This window comes from Pezoporus occidentalis, unplaced genomic scaffold, assembly GCF_034315485.1.
Source record: "Pezoporus occidentalis ecotype Australia unplaced genomic scaffold, CSIRO_AGI_Poc_V1 ctg56, whole genome shotgun sequence".
NCBI classification, from domain to species: Eukaryota; Metazoa; Chordata; class Aves; order Psittaciformes; family Psittacidae; genus Pezoporus; species Pezoporus occidentalis.
This window is the reverse complement of record NW_026915899.1, coordinates 849,899-871,894: the sequence shown is the minus strand read 5'-3', so window position 1 is coordinate 871,894 and position 21,996 is coordinate 849,899. Positions and strand designations below refer to the sequence as shown.

The 21,996-nt window shown below is 40.5% G+C and overlaps 1 protein-coding gene across 1 annotated transcript; it reads right to left on the bottom strand.

The window, feature by feature from the left end:
• Positions 1 to 82: 82 nt before the first annotated feature.
• HBP1 (HMG-box transcription factor 1) lies at positions 83 to 17,812 on the bottom strand. Its single transcript, XM_062638284.1, has 11 exons — positions 17,683 to 17,812; positions 13,960 to 14,152; positions 12,555 to 12,789; positions 11,553 to 11,685; positions 10,671 to 10,782; positions 10,420 to 10,532; positions 9,943 to 10,099; positions 9,255 to 9,399; positions 6,674 to 7,003; positions 2,795 to 2,936; positions 83 to 1,183 (listed from the first exon to the last, which is right to left on the bottom strand). Exons 1-11 carry the CDS (start codon positions 17,695 to 17,697, stop codon positions 1,166 to 1,168), a joined length of 1,593 nt encoding a protein of 530 aa, XP_062494268.1. The 5' UTR covers positions 17,698 to 17,812; the 3' UTR covers positions 83 to 1,165.
• Between the last annotated feature and the right edge of the window lie 4,184 nt (positions 17,813 to 21,996).

Sequence of the window (21,996 nt, the reverse complement as noted above, 5' to 3'; positions counted from 1 at the left end):
TACAGACGTCCATGCACAAGGTGCTCATCCTGCAGGGTGGACTTCACGATCAGTCCACTCCATTTCATATAATACACACCACCAGATTTTAATGGATTTATTTGAAATAATATACAAGAATATAGTGTGCAAAAATCTGAGGGGCAACATCACATAGACGTGTCATAAACTGAAATTTACAGTTGTGATTCTTAAACAAAAAAAAGGAACACACAGCTGTTTAGCAGACAAAAAGCCATGATTGTAAAAGTTCACAGCAGAAGCAGTTGGAATCCTAATGCAGCTGCTCTAATTGTAGACAGTTGGAGGAAAAAATAGTAAAGTGCAAGTGTTGCACGTATAGTTAAGTGCAAAGTTTGCCCCCACCGTAAAGATGTCTTATGGCAAAATAAAGTATTGTAGAGTATGTGGCAAAGACAAAACACAGAGTTAAAACTATGATGGTGATGGTATCAACAGCACCATTTTTCTGGAGATAACGCTATTTGTTTCATCCTGTCCCGGGCCACGGTTGCCACCGGCAACAACAGCTCTGACTAGTGCCAGCTTGTGCAGGATCTCTCGCCCCCCTGTGGGGACACATCTCCTCCGGGGCAATGCGAGCAGCGGCTCCGCGCTCCTTACGCTGTGCTCGCCACACTGCGGTGCGGTGCTGGCGCCTGGCTGGGCTGGGACACTACCCCACAACGCACCTTGCCATCTCAGAAAAGCCCAGGCCCCAGACTCGTAACTAATAATATGGTTGTGCAATACATATTAATCAGCAATAAGAATCAATGTATATAAACAGCTGTTACATATTTTAAAATTCCCCTTTTTGTACATTTTCTTTTAAAAATAAACATTTATACACATCTCCCTCGCCTCTTTCTAAAGTACTTTAGCACCACAGGATATCCATTTTCAAGCCTATATTACCTGATACATATATGAAGTTTGGAAGAAAAATAAGGCAATTTGGTTTAAAATGTTGATAGTTTTAGCTTACTTAATGTTCTATTGTAAAAAGCAAATCTGCACTCATACTAGATCATTTCCAACTTGATGGTGCCAGTATTTTATGGCCACGCAGAGTCACAACAAATAGTAAGACCTTGATCGTGCATCTTCTTGCCATCAAGCAACAGCCATTTTGTAAATACAGAGTTAACAGGAAAATTCTGGCTTAATGCTGTTGTGAGCCCTGAGAAAAGAAAAGAGAAAACCAGGTTAGCTCTCATCAAGCGAAGGGGAAGGAGACATTATCTTAAATCTAGCAAACCTTTGTTTTGAAAGCCACAAGTACTTGTAATCATTGGTCCAGCTACTCTGAAGAAAACAAAAAGCCCAAACAGATTATTTTATCCCCTCATCATCAAAAGACCACCAAGACTTCTTTGTGGCAGCCCAGACTCCACCATCCCCACCATCATTACTTGACAAGGTAACCACTGCTAACAAAATTCTTAGTTAATAATAAAATCATAAAAAAGGTGTTTCCTGCTGTTAACACTGCAGTAACAGGTCCTACAAATACTGTTACCTTGGTCTGAAGACAAAGGAATATCCTATTAGAAGGCAGGGTGAGAAAACCATCCTTCCCAAGGCCAACTATTCCTCTCAGTTATACCCAAACACCCCCACTGACTTCCCTGAAGCTGACAAGTGCATGTGTGAAATTAACCTCACCACCCAATGTCCAGGACTGCAGTAGTGTAAAAGCAGAATAAATACACAGTATTATTTTAACTAAACCCGCAAGGAGATCTAACAGAAGCTGTGACTGTTGATTAAAATAGAATCCAGTGAACAGAAAAACAGCTTGTTCCTTGCAGCTGGGGTTCGGTGAAATCTGCAACAAGGGACTGAAAACTCAGCACCAAGTATATAAGCAATAAGCAGCAACTGAGAGTTGGAGCATTTCTTAGTCTTAAGACAATACTTGTATATGCTCTTGAGAAAGTAGCCTCAGTTACACAGAAAAGGAAAGGGGCTAACTTGAGGATGGAATCTTAAACCTGTGAAGCCCACACTATACACTAATGCTCCTACGGAGGCATAAAATGGCTGATGAGAGGACCTGGCATTCTGTGCAGTGTGGATCTTTCCTTCCAGTTTCTCTTCTAGCTGAACATGCAGGCTGGCAGAAATCTCTTTTTTTTTTTACTATGTTCTCTTTATATGACTTACAAGCTTGAAAGCCCTTATCTTAATAGGTTCACTGCTGCAGACTCTTAGAATGGCCTTCTGCAACGTGGAAAACAATTTATTTCCCTACAGAAGAAGTGGTATCTATTGTATTTATTTTACAATTAAAACAGAGTAGTAAATGAAAGGGATTAATGGAAAAAAATAACTTGCTCCCTCAGTAACTTCACATCATATACTGACAAATTATAAGTAAAAAATATAGAAAATGGTAAAGAAAAAGCTTTCACTGAAGAAAAATGAGACTGAATCAAAGCAGGATTTTGTAAAAGTTTAAGTGTTTCTGAGGGGACAGATGTAATTTAGGTACGATCCTGTGAACTCAGTTACTTCAAACAAAAGGTGATGTGCTCTTCCTCTGCCTTTCACAAGCACACTCACTTCCAGTCCAAAAGAATTCATGGAATTAGGAAAATGTTCAGAGACCCTCACCTGATCTGTCTCTTGAAAACTGTCCAAAAGGAGGCTACCCAACACAGAGGAGCCGAATGAAGGTTTGGGCTACCAAGAAAGGGGTAGACAGCAGTTTATCCTCAACAAAACCCACTGTTGCTACCATATGAACACATTTAAGTACACAATGAAGAAGAAAGCTTCACAAACATACAGAATTTGTTCGTTTTCGTTTCCAACAGTCAGGATTTAGACGTTTCTGCTCTTCTGCCAAGGCCTTGGCTTCTAGCGTGTACATCCGTCTTTCTTCATTTTTCATTTTCTTCCACCTGTCACCAAGTATCACACTTATGGCTCTGCAAGACAAATGTTTACAGTGTGGTCAGGACAGGGTGTTAAGAAAAACCCTAATTTTGTTTTTATCTGAGCACTTCAAAGAAGACAAAAGCTAAGTGCTGAAATCACACACATACAGAAGTCAACTGTATCTTCAAGTTTTTTTAGAACAATCCTGTTTCTGATTATCTTCTCATACTTCTTTCAACAGTTAAACAGCTGAGATTCTGTACTAGCTGAGCACAGGTCGATGCACATTCTAACATTTCAGCGGGTGTATATTTGAATACACAGCAACTGACATAAACCAGCAACACAGGGATGTTAAAAAAACCACCACCAAATGGTAACTCACATTTGTTTCGCTCTACTTTTGTACTAGAAGATCATATGACAGATTTGCTGGAAATATGTTCTCTAATAATTAGGGCAATGATCTGAAAACGACCTTAGCCAAACAAATACTTGATTAACTGCAAATCCCTGTGTCTACTTAACAGATGTGTGTAGCCTCCTCCACCTTTAATCCATACTGGGCAGAACATAATGTAAGTTCCCATTCCTATGCAAAAAGATCTGTTCTAATAATGAATTGCTGAATTGCCTTCCTGCTCCTTATAAACTTGCTGTCTTTTGGACAGTATTTCCCATTATTATCATGCTATATTGCTTAACTGCACTCCCAAATGCTGGATCAATATTCCCTTAAAACTTTAACTCCATCCTTCAGCAAAACGAAAATCTCTAAACAGCAGCTCTTTTACCAGTGTTCAACTACTGAGCAGGTGCTTTAGCTTCAGATTACAGCAATCAACCTTCTGTGATCAGCTTTAAAAAAAAAAAAAAAAAAAAAAAAGGTGCAAACAACTCTGCTTCATCATATTAAAAGGTTCCTTGCTGGCAGCAAAGCTATTCACAGAATTTCCAACAGAATCAAGAAGAGCAGAGTGTCAGCAACCTCTTCCATAGGCTGATGCACATACAGCATTTCTGAAGGCTTTTCTGCACTGTAACAAGAAAATGCATTTTAATCCTGCAAGACTGTGTAGTACTCTTCAGGCTTCCAGGAGCTGCAGAGCACCCAGAGAGCACAGCAGGAACTCCATCGAGGTTGCCACTCAGCCTGTGCTGTCACACGCTCTGGTGGCTCCTGAGAGCAAACTCAAGTTGCAACCAGACCCATCCACATCAAATCCATGTGCACAGCCTGTCTCTCTGGCAATGGTATTTCTGGTTTTCTAGCCAAACTGAGAATCAGTATCTTGGGTCTGTCACCAGAAGTAAGCACACTTAATTAGCAGATTTTCCATGTTTTAGCAGTATTCAGAGGCAAATCAACAGCACCAGAAACCTGTCTGTTTCTGGTCACCAGGTTATACTGGGTCACTCATACCCCCAGGAAAGAACATGGTGACCCAGAGAGAGCAGGTTTGCTGAAAAAAGCATTGCATTTCCAAATAAAAGAAACTACGAAATCTTTGTATTTTAAATGTAAAAACATTTATTTTATTATCTCCAGAGAAAAAAACTGCACTGAGCACTGAAAGTGAGCACAGATCTGTACGTTTCAAAAAGGCTGAAAACTCTAATGCAGAGACAAAAGCTCCATTTTGCCAAGGAAACAGTTCTGTGAGCAAACCACCGAGACTGAAAAAATATGTGTACAGAGAAACTTCCTGACATAGCAGAGACTTAATTCACCTGACCAGAAACAAGAAAGAAATTGTTCTACTGCTTCATTGCCTTACGTGTCCTTCACCTCACCAGAACTTCACAGCACTCTGTACTCTGTCCTCTTAAAATGCTGGTAAGGTACCTGACAACTTTTTAGCAACTGGGATACAACCTCTTACACTACAGCTAATTCAAAAGAAATTGTCAAGCAGTAGTTGAGAATGCCTCAAGTTTACTTAGTAATTATGTTCAGCAAGAACAAATACTCTAGTTTAGGTGATTTCGTCTTTAGAACATACACTACTCAAATTATTCAGGTATTTCTGAAGGCACAATCAAGTCCAACTACAGTTACAGTGAGAACATCTAGAAAAGAAACAAGTACTACTCTAACACCAGTTTCTCAAGTATGCTTTACCGTCCATCGCGTTTTTAAGTACCATGTGAATGTTTTGTGTTCTGAATGTTTACAGCTCACTATCTTGTTGACATGGCTTGAGCTGCTTTGTCTCAGAACTTACCATTTAATTCCAAATACACCAAGGTCTGTCCTTTCTTACATGCTAAGAAAAAATTAAGTAGGTGTAGCAAACATAGGAACTGCAGTGTACAAAAGCACTACATGTAACCAACCGTAAGATCTACTCAGTAATCTGAAAATGACATATACTAAAGTTAAAATCATGAGAGTTGCCTCTCAGCCACATTTAAGCAACAGTAATTGAATGCATATATAATCAATTATCACTAACTTTGTGATTTCGTCTGTATGGAATGACAACAAACTGCATCCAAATGCACTGCCTTCTAACTGGGATGGTGAGCCATGCATTCTGAAGCTTACTTGTAACTTTGTCTTCACTTTCCATCAAGGTAAACCTGCTTACTGAAATATTCAACTTATTTTCACACATCCGTCCAGTTGCAGCTCCAGTTCACTGCATCCCTTTGAAATCAGCATTTTAAGATAAACCATCATAGACTTTCCTAGCTGATGTTCTGTTTGATCTCTCTTGATAGTTGCAATGAGTTAGAAGGCAGCAGATCTGCTTCACTGAAGCTACTGTAAACACCGCAGAACATCACTGCCAGGTCACACAAGACTGCCTGGAATTTAAGGCTGGATTATTTGTATGACAGGATTTTATTTCTCAACACCAGTTCCAGCCTCCTTACCAGAACATTATAAAATAGTTAAATTAAAACCCTCTCAAAGCCCTGTCACCTTTAGTTTTTACCAGATTTAGTACTAAAATCTTTAGTGACAGTGTCATTTTTTATAGTAACAGTTTCATGATGTTATATATGTAAAAAAAAAATCTGAGTACAAAATCAGTGTATGTTCATGTGCTTTAGTTCATACTTACATATGCACAATTAGCATAAATATTAAGACTATTTAAAACATTATAATGGAGAGCTTTATGAAAAGAAAAAAAAATTGTTTAGACATGAACATGTGTATAGATAAAAAGAAGCCAAAAAGAAACCAGCAAAGAACCTTCCCTCCAACAGAGTCCAAAGAACCTTCCCTCCAACAGGCTGCTGAATGCCTTTAGGACAAGCAACATTTGGCAAGGTACTGTTTGGATTAAGATCTTTCAGATACCCCAACAATCAGTACTCCATTTCTCAATACAATGTGCAGAGTGAGGACAACTCACTCTGACAGAACTTCACTGAACAATTTGCAATATTATGCCAAGACCTAATCAGAAGGATCAGAAATTCCCTTTTTCCACTATAACACATGAGCAGAGAGCCTGGTGCTTTTTTTTCTCCTTTTCTCACCAGCAGAAACAAAGACTGTTGTGTATTTGTGACTCTGCCGCTGCACATACAGACATACATCAGTTGCTTTACCCAAATGCTTTCTCAGAAGGCAACACTGCCAAAAACGGCTTGTGTCCTATTTACCGAGTCTGCCCATGGTTTAAGATTTGTGTCAGCATCTTTCAAAACTTGTTCTTTAAACAATGTACACACATTTTACTTCAAATGCAAAATTTAGTCCACTTAAATGTGGGACACGGATATTCTATAAACTCACCAAGAATAACAAAACTACAATTTGTGTCATTACCTGTTGTCTTTCCCTGGATACATCTGAGTGTATTCAACTCTGTATTTTTTGGCAAAAAGCATGAAGGCATTCATTGGTCTTTTGCACTTGTTTGGAGAAGTGGCACTCACAGTACTTGCAGTCCCTGAGCTATGGCTTTTGCCAGCTTTGCTGTACAATGAACTGGAGGAAAGATGTGATGATGCAGTAGACGCACAGTTTTTACTACTGCACTCTGATCTCTCAGCCTCCTGACTGTTTGATCCTCCACAGGACAGAGAAGCGCGACGCTGGCGAGCCATGCTGCTTAGCACATAAACTGCAGAGGAATCCATTGGGGTAAAATCGTAGCTGCAAGAAAAAGTCATTATTAGAAAATGATGGAGTAATTTTCACATAAACCCCTTAATAGCCACTCACTCTTCATCTATACTACATTTATAGTATTTGAGGGGTTTTGTGCGACATAATGATTTGTACTTGATGCAGATGTCGGTATGAAAAAATAACCAAACCTAAAAAAAAAAAAAACAAAAAAAAACCAACCAAAACTTTGGCACATGAGTTAACAGTATTTTCAGTGTGATGGCATACTGCAACTTGGCAAGGTCTGCTGTGTACTACCAATTCTCCGGCTGTGTATCTGTTGTACACTGTCTTCAATTTCATCCTTGTTTGAAATAAGCTTCCTTCTTTCCTTTTGTCCTTACCATAAATCAAATCTCATCAGTGAGTGACAGGTACTGGAAGGAACAACTAATGTGGGAAGAGTAAGTGTTGAACTCACTTGAAAATATATATTAATTACAAATATAAAACCACTATTAAAATAAATTCTATTATATAGGCTATCGTACAAGTAACTTAAATACATATTATTTTATAGGCAAACCTGCCAGTGAGATTAGAAAACTGATGCATACTCTTTAATTTAGAGCTAAGTCTGCCCTCTAGTGACAAAAATGTGAGGTTCCTCAATACTTCAAGGTATTTCAACAGCTTAGATGAGTTGTTTCCATACAATTTAGACCTCCAAATTCTGTGAAGTACTGTAATTTTTTGTTGACCAACAACTACAAATTAACCTCTCACCAGTACAGAAGTTTAATTCCACAAACTGTTATCTCCAGGAACCACAGACTATACTGCCTTTAGCATGCTATATAGGGAAAACACACCCATAAAGGTGATAATCAGAGATCTAAAACGCTAAATTATCACCACAAAATAAACATAAAATATCTATAACTCAAAAGACTCTGCTCACCCACTGCTCAATGCAGCTGTAGTTGTGTAACTTGTGGCAAAAATAAGGGCTTTGAAGAGCTTTTTTCAGAACATAAAGCAGAACTAATAACAAGGAAACACTGCTAGTGGTAGCCCAGCACTCCCATGCAAAGGCAGCTCCTTTCTACAGGGCAGAACCACAAGCAAGAGTGGGGCCTGAAGATTTGCCTCCAAAATCCCTTAGAAAAGTAGAAAACAACTAAGAAGGGATAATGCTTGTAGGCAAGCTCACAAGACAGTAAGAAAGAGCCTCTCTGTTGTACAAATAGTCCAGCACCCTTCCTATTCCTAATCTCCTCATAACATAGCAACAGGGTTTTGCTTTTGAATTCTTCTGTCTTGTTATCCACAGCTGCTGCTGCATACTCCTTTCTCTGTGACTTACTCCATCCTGTCCAGAAAGACAAAACAAGGAATTTGAAGTGTCCACGCCTGGCTTCAGGATAAGAAGCCACAAGTGAGATTTAAATAGACTGATTCTAACAACTGTCTATGCATGCAGTTAGGAGTTAATAAGAAAAAAGCCAAGACAGCAAATGAGTGAAGACAAGCACTTGAAACAATATTTTAAATTCTTTTTTTCTATTGTAAGAACACCAAAAAGCAACCAGACTAAAAAAAAAACAAAAACAGATGTTAAGAAGGAGCTAACATCACAGGAGAAGCTGGATTTTACTAAACCTAGAAACCTCAAAATATGGAAGTATGCAAAGTATGAGAAAATCTTATGGGTAATATTATTTCCTTAGAATAATTTATGTGGACAGTACCTCTGAAGGTCATCTGGTTGAACCTCTTGCTAAAAGCAAGGCAAACCTCATAACTGATCTTTGAAAGTTCAGTAAAGAATCACAAAAAGCTGAATATACAAAAATAGCAAGAACTAATCATGAAAAGTGTACCCTAAAGCTATAGCACATACATTTATTACTAAAAAACTACTAATTCAGATGCATAGCTGCATAGGAAGCACAACTTAATAGCTATTGTGGGAAAACTGTCCAGACTTTTCAAATATAACCCACTTTACCTGTAGAATTTATACAGGTAATACAATACAGATGTATTTACTGCTTCATATAATTGCTCTTAAACTATCATATTACTTCACTCCAAGGTGAAATAAACTTTGCAGCTTAGCACAGCACGATTACACAGCTTTCCTAGTATTCAGTCTTTGGTTTTCCCTTTCATTTATTTCGTATTACCAAAAGTTTTCTCTCTTTGCTCTGCATAATGCTTCAAATCCTTGCAGACATAAGGGGCCTACTCATTAAACGTAAGAACCACTGGGGCCACTTTATCCAAAAATTACCTTTTAAATGTATCAAAAACACCTGAATCATCAAAGTTAATGGCATCAGGGTGTCCAGGAGGTAGACACAGATCTCCAAGATGCATTTCACAGCATGGAATGCCATGCTGTACCACAGTCAAGCTTGGATAAAAAGATGACCAACCTGAAGTGGTAAAGAGTTAAATTAGACAAACGGCCAGACAATCTCTCTAGCTCTTAACTGGAGCAATCCTATATCTCTGTATGATATCACTTTATAAAACTGTTCTGCTGTAGCTTCTTTCACCCAGATGAAAAAGCAGAAACACTCAGGGAATTCTTACTGCAAATAGTTTTAAATCTAATTTTTGCAAAAAAGCAATCAAAACCTGGTAACTCTTATCATCAGAAGTTTCATGTCTAGCCAGTGAGAAAAGCCTCCCTTATTTGTAGCTTTCCTTTATCCCCCCCTCCCCCATTTTTTCTTTCTCGAGATCCACTTATGTCCTTGATCAAATCTTCCCGTAAGAAACATGCAGTATTTCTGTAGCTTTGTAATTTTACAGTTTTGTTTGTTCTAATTCTGGATTTATTTATAAAGATAGTAAATTGATTGTACAACGCTGCTTTTATCAATTTCTTGAGCAACATGGGATGCATTAAAATCTGCAGCTGCTTTCTAAGAATGTTTTAATATATAACTAAGTATACTTATAGCATTTCATACCTTTATTTTTAACATAAAAAGGGTGATCGAGTCTGCATTCTACTGTAAGCAAGCCATCTTCCACTGTGCCAGGATCAAAAGTCAGCTTTAGCACTGACTCACCAAAGGAAATGCTTTCTTCATGAGAAATCAACTTCAGACCATCAGAACCATAGCCCTGTAAACATACATACAGTTCAAGAAAAGCATACACCTGTGTATACTACAGGTGTATATTCACCATCTTATATTAAAAAATACCAACATTCTAAGTGCTCTTGCTAGAAACAGACAATGTAAAATTTAAAACATACCTAAATTAATTCAGTTTGATTACTTTATAGTAAGATGCTCAAATAGTACAGTGAGCAACTGTAGGCAAGTTTAGTGCAAACCTATCTTCCTGAGACAGTAATTACAGGCAAAGGGATAAAGAACATTAAGAAATGAAGTATCTGCTCCAGGTATTGAAATGAATTTATCAGAACTAACAGCTACCTTGTATGGACTCGCTGGGACATTTTCGTCTTTTCCACAGCTTTCAGATCTTGCAAAATCCTCAACATCCTGCCATTCCTTATTGCGTCCTTTATGAAAGCACAAACGAGAGCCTAAGAGATTTTAAGAAAAAAGATTAGTGTTATGTAAAAAAGTCTGTGCTACTAAAACAATCAAACAAAACCAACCAACCAACCACAAAAATACCCAAGACAAACCAAACACTTATTCAGTGATACATGTTAGGTTACCTTTTAGAAAACAATGCCAAACAGTTGAGGGCCAGGAATGGCACCATCCTAAATCATCATCATCTGAGAGTGATGACATGCAGAAAATGCCAGATTCTGATTCACTATTTGCCTATTAAAAAAAAAAAAAAAAGCAGAATGGTGGTGATATTTTAGGGTTGGTCTTGTATGTCTTTAGATACATCCTTGACTTTGCATCTCTGTCATTATTTTGCCTGAAATACTAATAGAAATTAGTATTCTATTAGTATTAGAATGTAGCAAACGTAAATAGAGTACTTTCATCTCCCTCTCTTGCAATGTGCCATCCAGAAATTTTTGGGTTTAATTCCCTGAGATTCACTTCACACCTATGCTTATTTTATGCTTAGGTGCAAGCATTTTACAAGCCATCATTCACTCCTTGGCTGTCCACTGAACCACTCAAAGCACACACTACTCCTTGATCAAACTACTGGAAAGCTGTAGGGCCAAGGAGGTTCTAGATAAATCACTGGGAAAAACTCTGTGTCTTTAATAGAGAAGTTTCAGACACAAATTACTGCACAGGAAGGGCAGAAGCAGGACCAACAGGTTTTGTGCATCTAAAAGGAGATGGTTCTGTATTTCCTTTTCAAGACAGTAAAAGAGTTAACGTAATTTTTTAAAGCTTGCTATAGAAGGAACTACAAGAGAAGCAGGGCTTTCTTAGAATGTCTTCACAGAAATGTAGACTCTGATAGAGCACTACAAGCCTATTGTGTTTGGTAAAAAGAAAAGTGACAGAAAACCTAGCTTAAATAGAAACAGTATTAGAACTAAACAGATGACTTTTTAACACTAGTTTATCTTCTCAAAAAGCTTAACCCACTACTCGTGCACCTCTACTTCAGAACAACTCACCCTTTCATGTCTGACTGGTGTTTCATCCACATCATTCTTGGAGAAAGTGGGATCGTTCTTTGAAGATCCTGGTGGAGGACGTGCATAGGAATGTAAACTTTTGCTTGTAGCTATTATGTGAACAGGAGATGATCTGTAACAGAAAAACGTATTTTAAAATATTTCTGATTAAGACAACACAAGACTTAGCTGCCATTACTCTAAAATGCTTTTATTTAATAAATATTTCTATTTGCATTAGCTGAATACCAATAAACTTCCCACACCCCAACATTCAAATGGGATGATTAAAGGGTGCAAGCTCAGGCAAAGGGAGTATTTAGCATAACTCCTGCACAGCTTCTATTATACCACCCAAATGACAGTGCTACCTCCACATCAGCGTCTCGTGGTCACAATGCTGACATTTTTACAAGTATCTTCAATACCCCATTCTTACTATACATAAAGACATCTGCTCTGTCCTAATGATTAAATCCCAAGTGCATTACTGCACTGCATTTAATTTTCTTATTATAAACCTAAGACCAAAGCTGCACAATAGAAGGTGAAGCCCAGAAATTTCGCTTTTCACAGCCATATGGAATTTAAAGATATCAAATCTGAGAACACTATCAATAAAAAAAAAAAATTGCATTACCTTTCCAATTAGCTCTTTTAAAGAAAAAAATCTAAAGTCAGTGAGCTAGGATTAAGAATTTAATGTAACGATTTTTCATCTGCTGCTCCACATGAGGTAAATGCCCATAATTTCTGAGCTTTCTGTGGTTAGGCAATGTCCTTACACCATCCTAGCTCATTTGTGCCTGGCAATTAAGCAGCTTTTGCAACAGGCTCTGAAACAAGTCCTGTGCAATCTGCCACAGAAGAATAAAGTTACTATATAGAAAGATCAAACATAGGGTTCCAGTCTGAAGTCAAAGGGTGTCAAAAGTGAAGGAAACATTTCTGAAGGCATTATTACAAATCTTCACAGTTCTAAACTGAAATAAATGTCAGTACCTGTTATAAAAAGAGCACTGCATCAAAGGACTCTGAGGACTTGTGGCTATATTTGCTAATTCTGTCAACCAGTTCACCCCATTCTCACAAGAATAAGCACTTTCTGAACTGCTGTTTGAGGTATGTTGGTTCCACAAAGGCCTTGAACATTCCTGATGCGAAACATCAGCACCTAGCTGAAAAAGTGCAGGTGGGGTAGAATCTGTCTGCACAGCCTGTAGTTCAGGAAGATCATCTATGAAAAAATGCACAAATTAAGATAATTATACCCACTGCTAAGTTTTAGTTGACACCACATCTTACAAATAAAGATCAAAATGGACCAACTGATTTTACTTTCTGCATATCACAACTACCAACATCTCACAAAAGCTACTCATAATACTGGCAAAATGGGCACAAAAATAATCACATCTTCACTCTCCTATACATTCATGCAAGCAATTTAAGTAAAACATTAAGTATGTAAAAATGCAGTTCTGGTTTTAAAATTTTTACTAGACTGACTAGTTTACAGAGCATTGTACTGCAGAACTATGCAAAAGAAGCAACATGCTTCACTAAAATACTAAAACATTCAACAAAAGGCAACTAAATTAATCTGTCCTAGCAGGTGTGACACTTAGAGTTATCAATACTGGGGGCTGCACAGGGTAAGAGTTTTCCATGTTTCCACCAGGGAATTGGAGTGAAATAACTGAGAAGTCATGAAAGCTGTGTATACAGCTTGGCAGGGGTGAATTCTTACCAATAATCTCCACATTTCATGTTATACAGAAGAGCAGAGAAGAGCTCAGCTTGTTATCAGAAGTCTGTGTTACAGGCTTTCCTGTAACTAAGTAGCATTATTCTTAATCACTCCATAACTCCAATGAAATGTATTAACATTTCATTGCCTGTATCAATACTTCCTAATGTACGTGCTACTCTTCTCCAAAATGTAAGAACTGAAGTAAAATGTTCCCCTAGCCCAGAATCTCTATTTGCAGCAGATCTAAAGCAGTGTAATTTCCCTTTAGGAGGAGCTCTTGAGCTTTCAGTTTGTTATTCTTGTACTAAAAAAAAAAACCACCACCGCCGCCACCACCACCACCACCACCAAAAAAAAAAAAAAAACAACACAAAAAAAAACAAAAAACAAAACCAGCTCTGGAGATTAAGAGCAGAAATTTGTAGCTGAGTTCAAGAAAATATTTAAGTCAACAGGTCAGTGTTTCAGACCTGGAAATGGGTTAAAGGAAAGTGACTGCAAAATAAGACCTTAAGATGTCATCATTCACTGTCATATTCCCTTCCCTACTGAAGTTAAAATCAATAATCTCAGGCATCTTCCAGTAATCTCACTATATGAAAACTACATCAAACTTCAGGATTTGGCACCTTCTGAGAAAGTCACATTGTTTACCAAGTTCCATGTGTTCATCACAGGATGCATATCCAGGAGAAGAGGGCAGGTTTTCATTACACTTCAGCAACTCCAGTGACTCATTCATCCCTGAAGTTCTCTTATCCACTACCAGAAGAAGTTTCTGAACAGCATTAGGCATTTGATTTGTCTTCACTTTCCACACCATGTTAGGATGCTCTGAAGTATCTGACTTTAAAGAGACAGAGGTTAAAAATTTGTACACAAACTGTTTTAAGCTGCATCTGACAGATTATATCATTACCAGCACCCTAAATCCTCCATAATCTGTTGAGAATCACAGCATAATTTAGCTTGAAAGGGACCTCTAGAAACAATCTGGCACAATCCTCACAGAAAACAGATCCAACCCTGAAGTCAGATGGGGCTACTTGCAGCCCTGACCACATAAGTTTCTTGTATCTGGAAGGATGGAGATTCCCTGACACTCCTCAAGAACCACTGACTACTCTTGCTGTAAAGAAGTAAAGAAGCTGTTCCTTATGTGCGGTTTGAACTTCCCTTGCCACAGCCTGTGCCCACTGCCTACAAGAGTCCAGGGTCATCTCCTCAACCACCATGCAAGCCAAGGTAAACAACATTCACTTGGTACCCTGAGCCACACACGTCATGTCACAGAAGGCAACCAGACAGGTCAGACTAGATTTGCCTTAGATTAATCCATTCTGGCTATTCACAGTCACCTTCTTGACTTTTAAGAGCCAGGACATGGCTGTCAGTAGGACCTGCCCCACAGTCTTCCTTGAAGGCTGAGGTTAGGCTGACCAGCCTGTAGTTTCCCCACATCCCCCTCCCTGAAGCCAGGTGTGAGATTTGTTTTCCTGCTGCTGGGAGCCCTCCCACCACCACATCTGCCACCTTTTGGAGACCATCCTCACAATGACACTGGCCAACTCCCCCTGACACATCCTATCCAGTCTCACCAACTGATGTGTGACAAGCTCACAGAACTGGCCTGCCCCTAACTTGCTCTCCCTGCTATAAAGAACTACCTCGCTCTGTCAGATGTGTGTTGCTAGGCCCAGGGACTGAAGGAACCTGGAAACAGGTTTTGCAAATAAAGACCAAAGCAAAGAAGATGCCAACCTCAACCTTTTCACATTAAGTCCCCAACGCCATTCGGCATCACACCTGTGTTTTTCGTAGTTGCCCTTTCATATCTGGTGCATCCACAGAAGCCTTTTTCACTGCCCTTCACATTCTGTGCTGTCTCAACACTAGGTACAGTCTCAAACACATCTGTCTGCTAACATCCTTTGCTTTCCATTTGCCTGGAAAGAAAAAGAAGCCTCTACTAGTAGACTTCACTGCAGTTTCATTTCCCCAAATCCCATCACCGTAACATTTATACCAACAGAAATACTTTAAATCATCTTCAGGAGTCAGAACTGTGTGATTATTCTACACAACCACTGCCTCTAGAAGCTGGAAAACAAGGTTATCTACTGGGTTTTCTTTTTAGATGATGATGATGAATTAAAGCTACCCTAACATGATTACCTTGTGCTTTAATGAAGCATCACTGAAAGACTAATGAGTCCCTCACAAGAGCAGAAAACACAGCTTAGTAAAAAAAGAAAATCTGAAAAGTCTACCACAAACATGTCCACTAAATAAGCTATCATGCACACTAGAGAAATACAAACTGTAGCTAAAAAGTCTCATATTTTTATGTGAAACAGTAACCCATCACACTAAAAGGTCCCTTAGTAATACATAAAAATCCATGACAATTATTGAAAAAACTCCCCAACCAGCTATTTTAATAAACAGTTAAAAGGTAGTGTGAGTATACAGCAAACATTAACAATATTCCATATTTTTACTCATTCTATGAATCTGTTTCATTAAGCTTGTCCTGTACATAATATGGTTCAGACATAACCCTCTGAATTACAAACTGGCCCTACTAGAAAAGGTCTGACCTAAGCAGTAATATTTTTTTTTACTGGAAAATTTCTAACTTCTCATCTCCCAGTCTTTCGCGTACGGGCAAAACTTACAGAAACTTTCATTCCAAATGTAGAAAGATTTTTGATCCTACTCAAATGGCACTACTACAAAGCTGCAACAGTGCAATTCTAATTTTAAGGAGGTAGAGAGGGAAATTCCTCTACCACCATGAGGGACAGCAAAATTACAGAACAGCACAAGAGTAGAAAGTTCAGCCATTTCTGCCAGAAAAACAAGATCTCAGTAGCACAGGTCAGGACCTTGATGTTTATCTCCACATAATCAACTCTGAAAAGACACTCCTTGTTTTTCTGGCTTGTCTACAGCTTTCCTTTCCCCCTTCTATCTTGTTTTGCTATTTTTTCTCTCTTCCTTTCCCATTTTCCTGCCAAAACGAGCAAGCTAACATGTTTTGGGAATGTTACCTTCTCCTTCCTTTCTGCCAGCTGCCAAGATTTGAAAGTGCCTCCCTGGTATCCCAACACACTGAAGGTCAGAGAGAAGGTACAAATACAACACGCACATCTGACAAAAAAGACATTATGAGAAACGAACTGTTCTTCCAAGTCATAAGAATTTATCTAAACCAAAACCACCCGTGTACAAAAGCCAAAATCTCCTCTAAGAGATGAATTAAAAACAAAACAAAAAAGAAAGTGTCCAACTTTACTTTTTTTTTTTAAATTCTACTTGATTAAAGCCTGCTTTGGACATCACGTGCTTCTCTTGTTCTCAGTTCTTCAATGTTTTGGAACATTAAGGGGAATGGTTAGCTTGTAAAGTTGGGGTTTTCTTAACTTCATGTTCAAAACTTGTTGTGACAGACGTTTTTAGAAGTATGCTTCACAGAATGATAATTACTGCCATTTTCTTTAGAAGCTGAATCAAATAATTTACGAATCTCTGCTTTAAAATAGGTCAACTTTTCACACTAAACCAAACAGCAATATTAACAAAGAGCTTATTGACTGAACCATGTGTATTTTTGAGGGACAAAAATAAGTTTGGGACAAAAGTAAATAAAGACTATGGGTAAGAAGGGGTTCAGCAGGAACTGGGCAGCATCCACCCAAACCGCACTGTAAAGGAACGCCTGGGTGGAAGTGCTTCCCGTGGTTTTCCTTCTGGTATTTGCCTTCCTTCCCCCAGCCTACCACTGAAGTCTCAGGCAAGGTCTATGCCTACAGCAATTCACTGGATGGAGTTTAACACGGCGAACAGCTTCCCCAAGCAAAACACAACATACTGGCAAGACTGGATCTACACCAGGGACTTTTATTGGCACAGCTGCTTTGATCAAAGAGCCTCGCTCCACATCTCCGACTCGCACAGCTGCGCCAGAAAAACGCCGCGGAGGCACAGCCTCGGAGGAGCACAGGACATGATTCATGATATTTTTGCACAGACAGCCTTTTAGCACTACTCAGGCCGAACCGTACCTTCTACCCAACTCCATCAATGTCTGCCCCCCCCCCATCCCCCGTGGAGGAAGCACTGCCCTCCCCGCACCATTTAAGCGCCCGCCGCGAAACAAACAAACACTGATTACATAAAGAAGGTATTTACGACAGAATTAAAGGTGCATGAGCACGCAGCACTCCCCGTGACCGCGGGCGATGGCCGCGGCCGCCGCAGGGGAGCCCCGTCCCGGCTCCGAGCCTCTGATATTGCCCCCCGCCTTCCTCCTTCCGCGGCGCAGCACAAAGCCCTGGCCCCAGAAGCGGCAGCTCCAAACTTTGCGGCACTTACCAAACCCGTCGCCATTACCAAATTCCCCTCGGCTCCCCCCCGCCTCCTCCCCGCAGCGAAGTCCCGCCCCAGCCTGGCCGTGCTTGGCCGCCGAGTGGCAGAAGATGACGTTGTTCAAGCCTTGGCCGTCTTCTATTGGCTATCTAGTCTGCCGATCAGGAATCCGCCCGGAGGGCGGACATGTTTTGACTCTCCTGCGCTGCGGATTGCACAGCGCAGCACATCAATCATCCCCTTGCGGCTCTCCGATTGGCCAATGCCTCCTCAGGCTCTCCAGGGGGTGTTCTGGGAGTTGTAGTTTTCTCCGCCGCCGCTGCCTGCCAGCTCGGACGCGATAAGACGACAGCCCCCAGGATGCCCCGCGTGGCGCTCGCCTGATAGTAAACAACAGTCACAGGGACACGTGTACCCGCGCCGCTGGCCGCCCGCACCGCAGCGAGCCCGAGCGCTGAGCGGCGCTGCCGGACCTGGGTTCTGCCCAGGGACGGGCGGCGGAGCAGCGGCCGCCCCGCTCCCCCGCCGAGCTGCCGGACCGGACCGGGCGGGGCGCGGGCCTCGGGCCCGAGATGGCGGCGGGTTCCGCGGCGGGGCGCTGACTCACGGCCTCAGTCTGGAAAGAGTGACAGGGCTCCCGGGTGGTGCCCGTCTGTAACGATCCGCGGGGGGCCGGCGCCTTCCGTGCTTGCCCACGGTGAACTAGCGCCCCGCAACGCTACTGCGAGACGGGCCCGCTCCGCTCTCGCCACGGCGTGCGGAGGTAAGAGCAAGTTGCTAAAGGTCAGGGAGTGAGTCAGCAGCTGCGCTTGGTCCGGGCCCCAGCCTCGCCCCTGGGATTTGTTTCGTTAAACAGACGCTGGGAGTAGCTTGGGTCCAAAATACAAGTTGGTGAGGGGGGAAAAAAGCCCAGCTTCTTAAAATCCACGCAGGTCTATAGTCCTGCTACCCTATGAGTGCCTTGCGAGTGTCTCCCAGACATTTCCATACATTTATTGCCAGAATAACAACCATGTTTGGGTATGTACGACTCCTGTTTTACTGTCAGAGACACTACAGGTATTGGCAGGGTTTGCCGGCCTACACAGTAGCTCTGGGTGACTGCAGAACTAAGAATGGACTCCTGACTACCTGAGGCCAAACCCTCATAGTAAAATACATCACTATGCATGATCTGATGCAAAGCAAATACATGCGCAATTCAGAACAATCATCAGGTTTTGAGGCTGATGCGAGGATTTCAAGATTTTGCAATCGTTGGGATGCTTTCCAAGAAAAGCGTCCCTTCCTTATCCCGTTTTCAACATCATCCCCATCACGTGAACGTGTCCCAAATCCTGTATGAAAGCTTGTATTGTAATTTGGTATCTACAACAGTTCTGACTTTGCGGCACGCTAATGTAGCTTTGGGAGTCAAATAGGTAACAAGAACCCCAACAAACAACCGGTTAATTGTTCCAACTTAAATAGAAATGTTTCCCTATTTAGAGCTCTCTGCGAGCTTTGTGTCCCATGAAACATGTCGTTAGTGGCCACTAGAGGGAACGCTGGTGTTACTGTTTCCGCGGGTCTACAGGGGTAATGCAGTTGGAAAAGGAAATTAAATCAAAGATACGGAAGTCGTACTTAGCATCAAAGCACAGTCGGTGTGCAGGTGTCCTTGGCACATCAGCTTAGGGTTTGACTTTTCCAAGACGTAAGAGCCTGCCTGTTAGTAAAGGCATTGCCATCTGCAAGGCACTATTTGAAGAGAGACATTACTTTCAAAAACATGCAGTATATTCTGCAGCATGAATTGGAAATTATTACTTCTTATATGTGCACGTGCAAGTTCAGCTTGGAAAGAAAAGGTAGAAAAACAATGCCATGGAATTTAACTAAAAATCTTCTGTGCTTAATCATGTAACAAACAAACCCTTCAGAGGTCATTTTCCCAGTTAAAAAACATGGGAGTTATTTGAACAAATGCCTCCAGGAAAAATATGGAAATTGATGTTGAGATTCAACTATTAAGTGACTAGACAGTGTATTACAATATCAAGTGTCTAAACCTACATCCCACAAGCTCAGATTTTGCCTATATTTAGAATTCAGGCTTTTCCTAAATAACTGATACGTCTTTATATAGGAAAGCTTTCATGGTGTCCTCTGTCTAAAATACATTTTTTAATAAATTGAAAACTGGTAAACCAGGAAATGTCTTTCTACACCACTCCACAATAAATTTAACTTTGAAGTTGTGGTGTTCTTCCTCCCTTTCTCTTTTGATCTCCCTCATACATCTGAACAGCCTTTAGGCTCTTTGGAGAAAGACTTAAGCTTCTAGGTTTTTTAATGAGTTTTGATGCAGACCCTGCATTTCCAGATCAGGACTTGTGTATGCAGATGTCTCCATTCTGCAAACAGGCTACTCTGCTTGTGGTAGAGTGATCTGGAAGGCAAAACCCACAGTTTGCTCTCCTGAAAGTTCTGTCTGCTGCAGGGTGGAAGGTGGAGAGTACAGAGGCCAAATCAAGCAGCTACAGAAGATACAAAATTCTGTCTCAAGCCCCCTCAGATTCTTCAGAAAAAGACTTGTTCATACCTTGTTATGGAGCATGTTTCCACCCCACTGTAGGCTTTTTCTACCCAAAATGAAAAGCGTTTTCCCCAAACTAAATGTTAAATCTATTTGCCGTGCAGGTTCACGGTTCTCTACAAAAACTTACGTGAGCATGCTAGGTGTGAAGCCAAGTCTTCTGAGATCCATTGGCCCGGATTCCAGATACAGACGTCGACAGTAAATAGCACTGTGGAGTTAAAGCCTCAGTATCACACTTACCATCTGTGACATACCCAGAAAGCACAAAAATACGCATTTTACCTAGAACTGAGATTAAAATCCTGTAAAAATGAGTGTCTGAATCATTTTGAGACAGATATGTAGCAGCTTTTTCATTTGCAAATTACCTTTTCTCCTTTGCATGCATTCAGTTTGCTGAGTGAATTCATATTCACTCAGTGAGGATGTAAAAGAAAATGAGTAAAAGTACAGGTAGTCCATGCAGTAGATGGCAGCAGGACACAAAACTGTATCAAAGCTTACTCACTCAGCCCCTTGGTTGAAGCCAAATATGCATCTTCTAAATTTCAGAATTAAGATGATGTCAATGCCATCCTTCTTGCTCTGTATGCCTAGGCTCTAATTAAATCATTACTCCCCCTCCACACACCCTACCTCACCTTACGCCATGCCCAAAATGAATGGGTGCTCAGAGAATGAATCAATACTGTGTAACACAGACATTGTTGGTAGCTTTGCTGATTCAGTTGCTTCTGCTGTTGAAAGAGAGGTAGAAAATAAGGTGGGGGATTGGGAAGTGCTAATTGTGAGCTCTTGTCACTTTACACATGGCTACCAAGAAGCACAAAACAAGCAGGAGAGACCACACCAATGTAAAATAAAGATAAAAATAAATTTGCACTCCAGCTATTGACCTCTTAAAATTGCCAGCCACAAAGTTAAGAAACCACAAGGTTGATTTGAAAAATGTGTAATATTACAAAGTCATATTAGGAAAATATATACTGGGTTTGTGCCTATCTCTACTTTTCATCTCTCCTGTCCAAAGGCAGTGTCCTGTCCTGATGACACAGCTGCTACTGCTGTGAAATATCGCTATCATTGTTTTAATTCTGCTACAGGAGCTTTCACGTCCACATGCAGACATCCATCTTCAGTGACTAACGACATACTCACCAGGCATCACAGCAACCTTGCTCACCAGAGCTTCCACTTCCACCCAATGGTGCAGCCTCTGTTCTGCAGCCATTCTGCCAGACCCTCTCACATCAATTTTCTCCTTTCATAATGACTTCCAAGCTATTTGTACTCAATTTCTTCTCCCAGCCTTTCGTGGCTAGCTGCAATGGCGGTTGGGTTTCCACCTTCTTAAAAACCACCTTAGGCATGCCTGCTCCCATATTTCACCTCTTTTTATCTCCTCACAGAGGATGCTGTTGGGAACATGGAGCAGAGGAATAGAGGACTTGTTGGTCCCAGAAAAGATCTTTATTTCTCCAGCACTAGAAGGGACACTTCACTTGTCTCATGCAGTGATTCAAGTTGGGGGGAAACAGAACAAGTAACATGCCAGGTGTATATTTTGTATTGTTTTCTTCCAAGACAGGTTAGGAATTAATGAGAAATTAATTTCATGTCATTATGGCAAAGATTCCAGTTTTAGCTAAACTTCTATCACCTACAAAGATACAGCAAGATAATAAATGACAGATATATCAAGAAAAAAGAAAGACTTGACATATCAAGAAACAGACCAG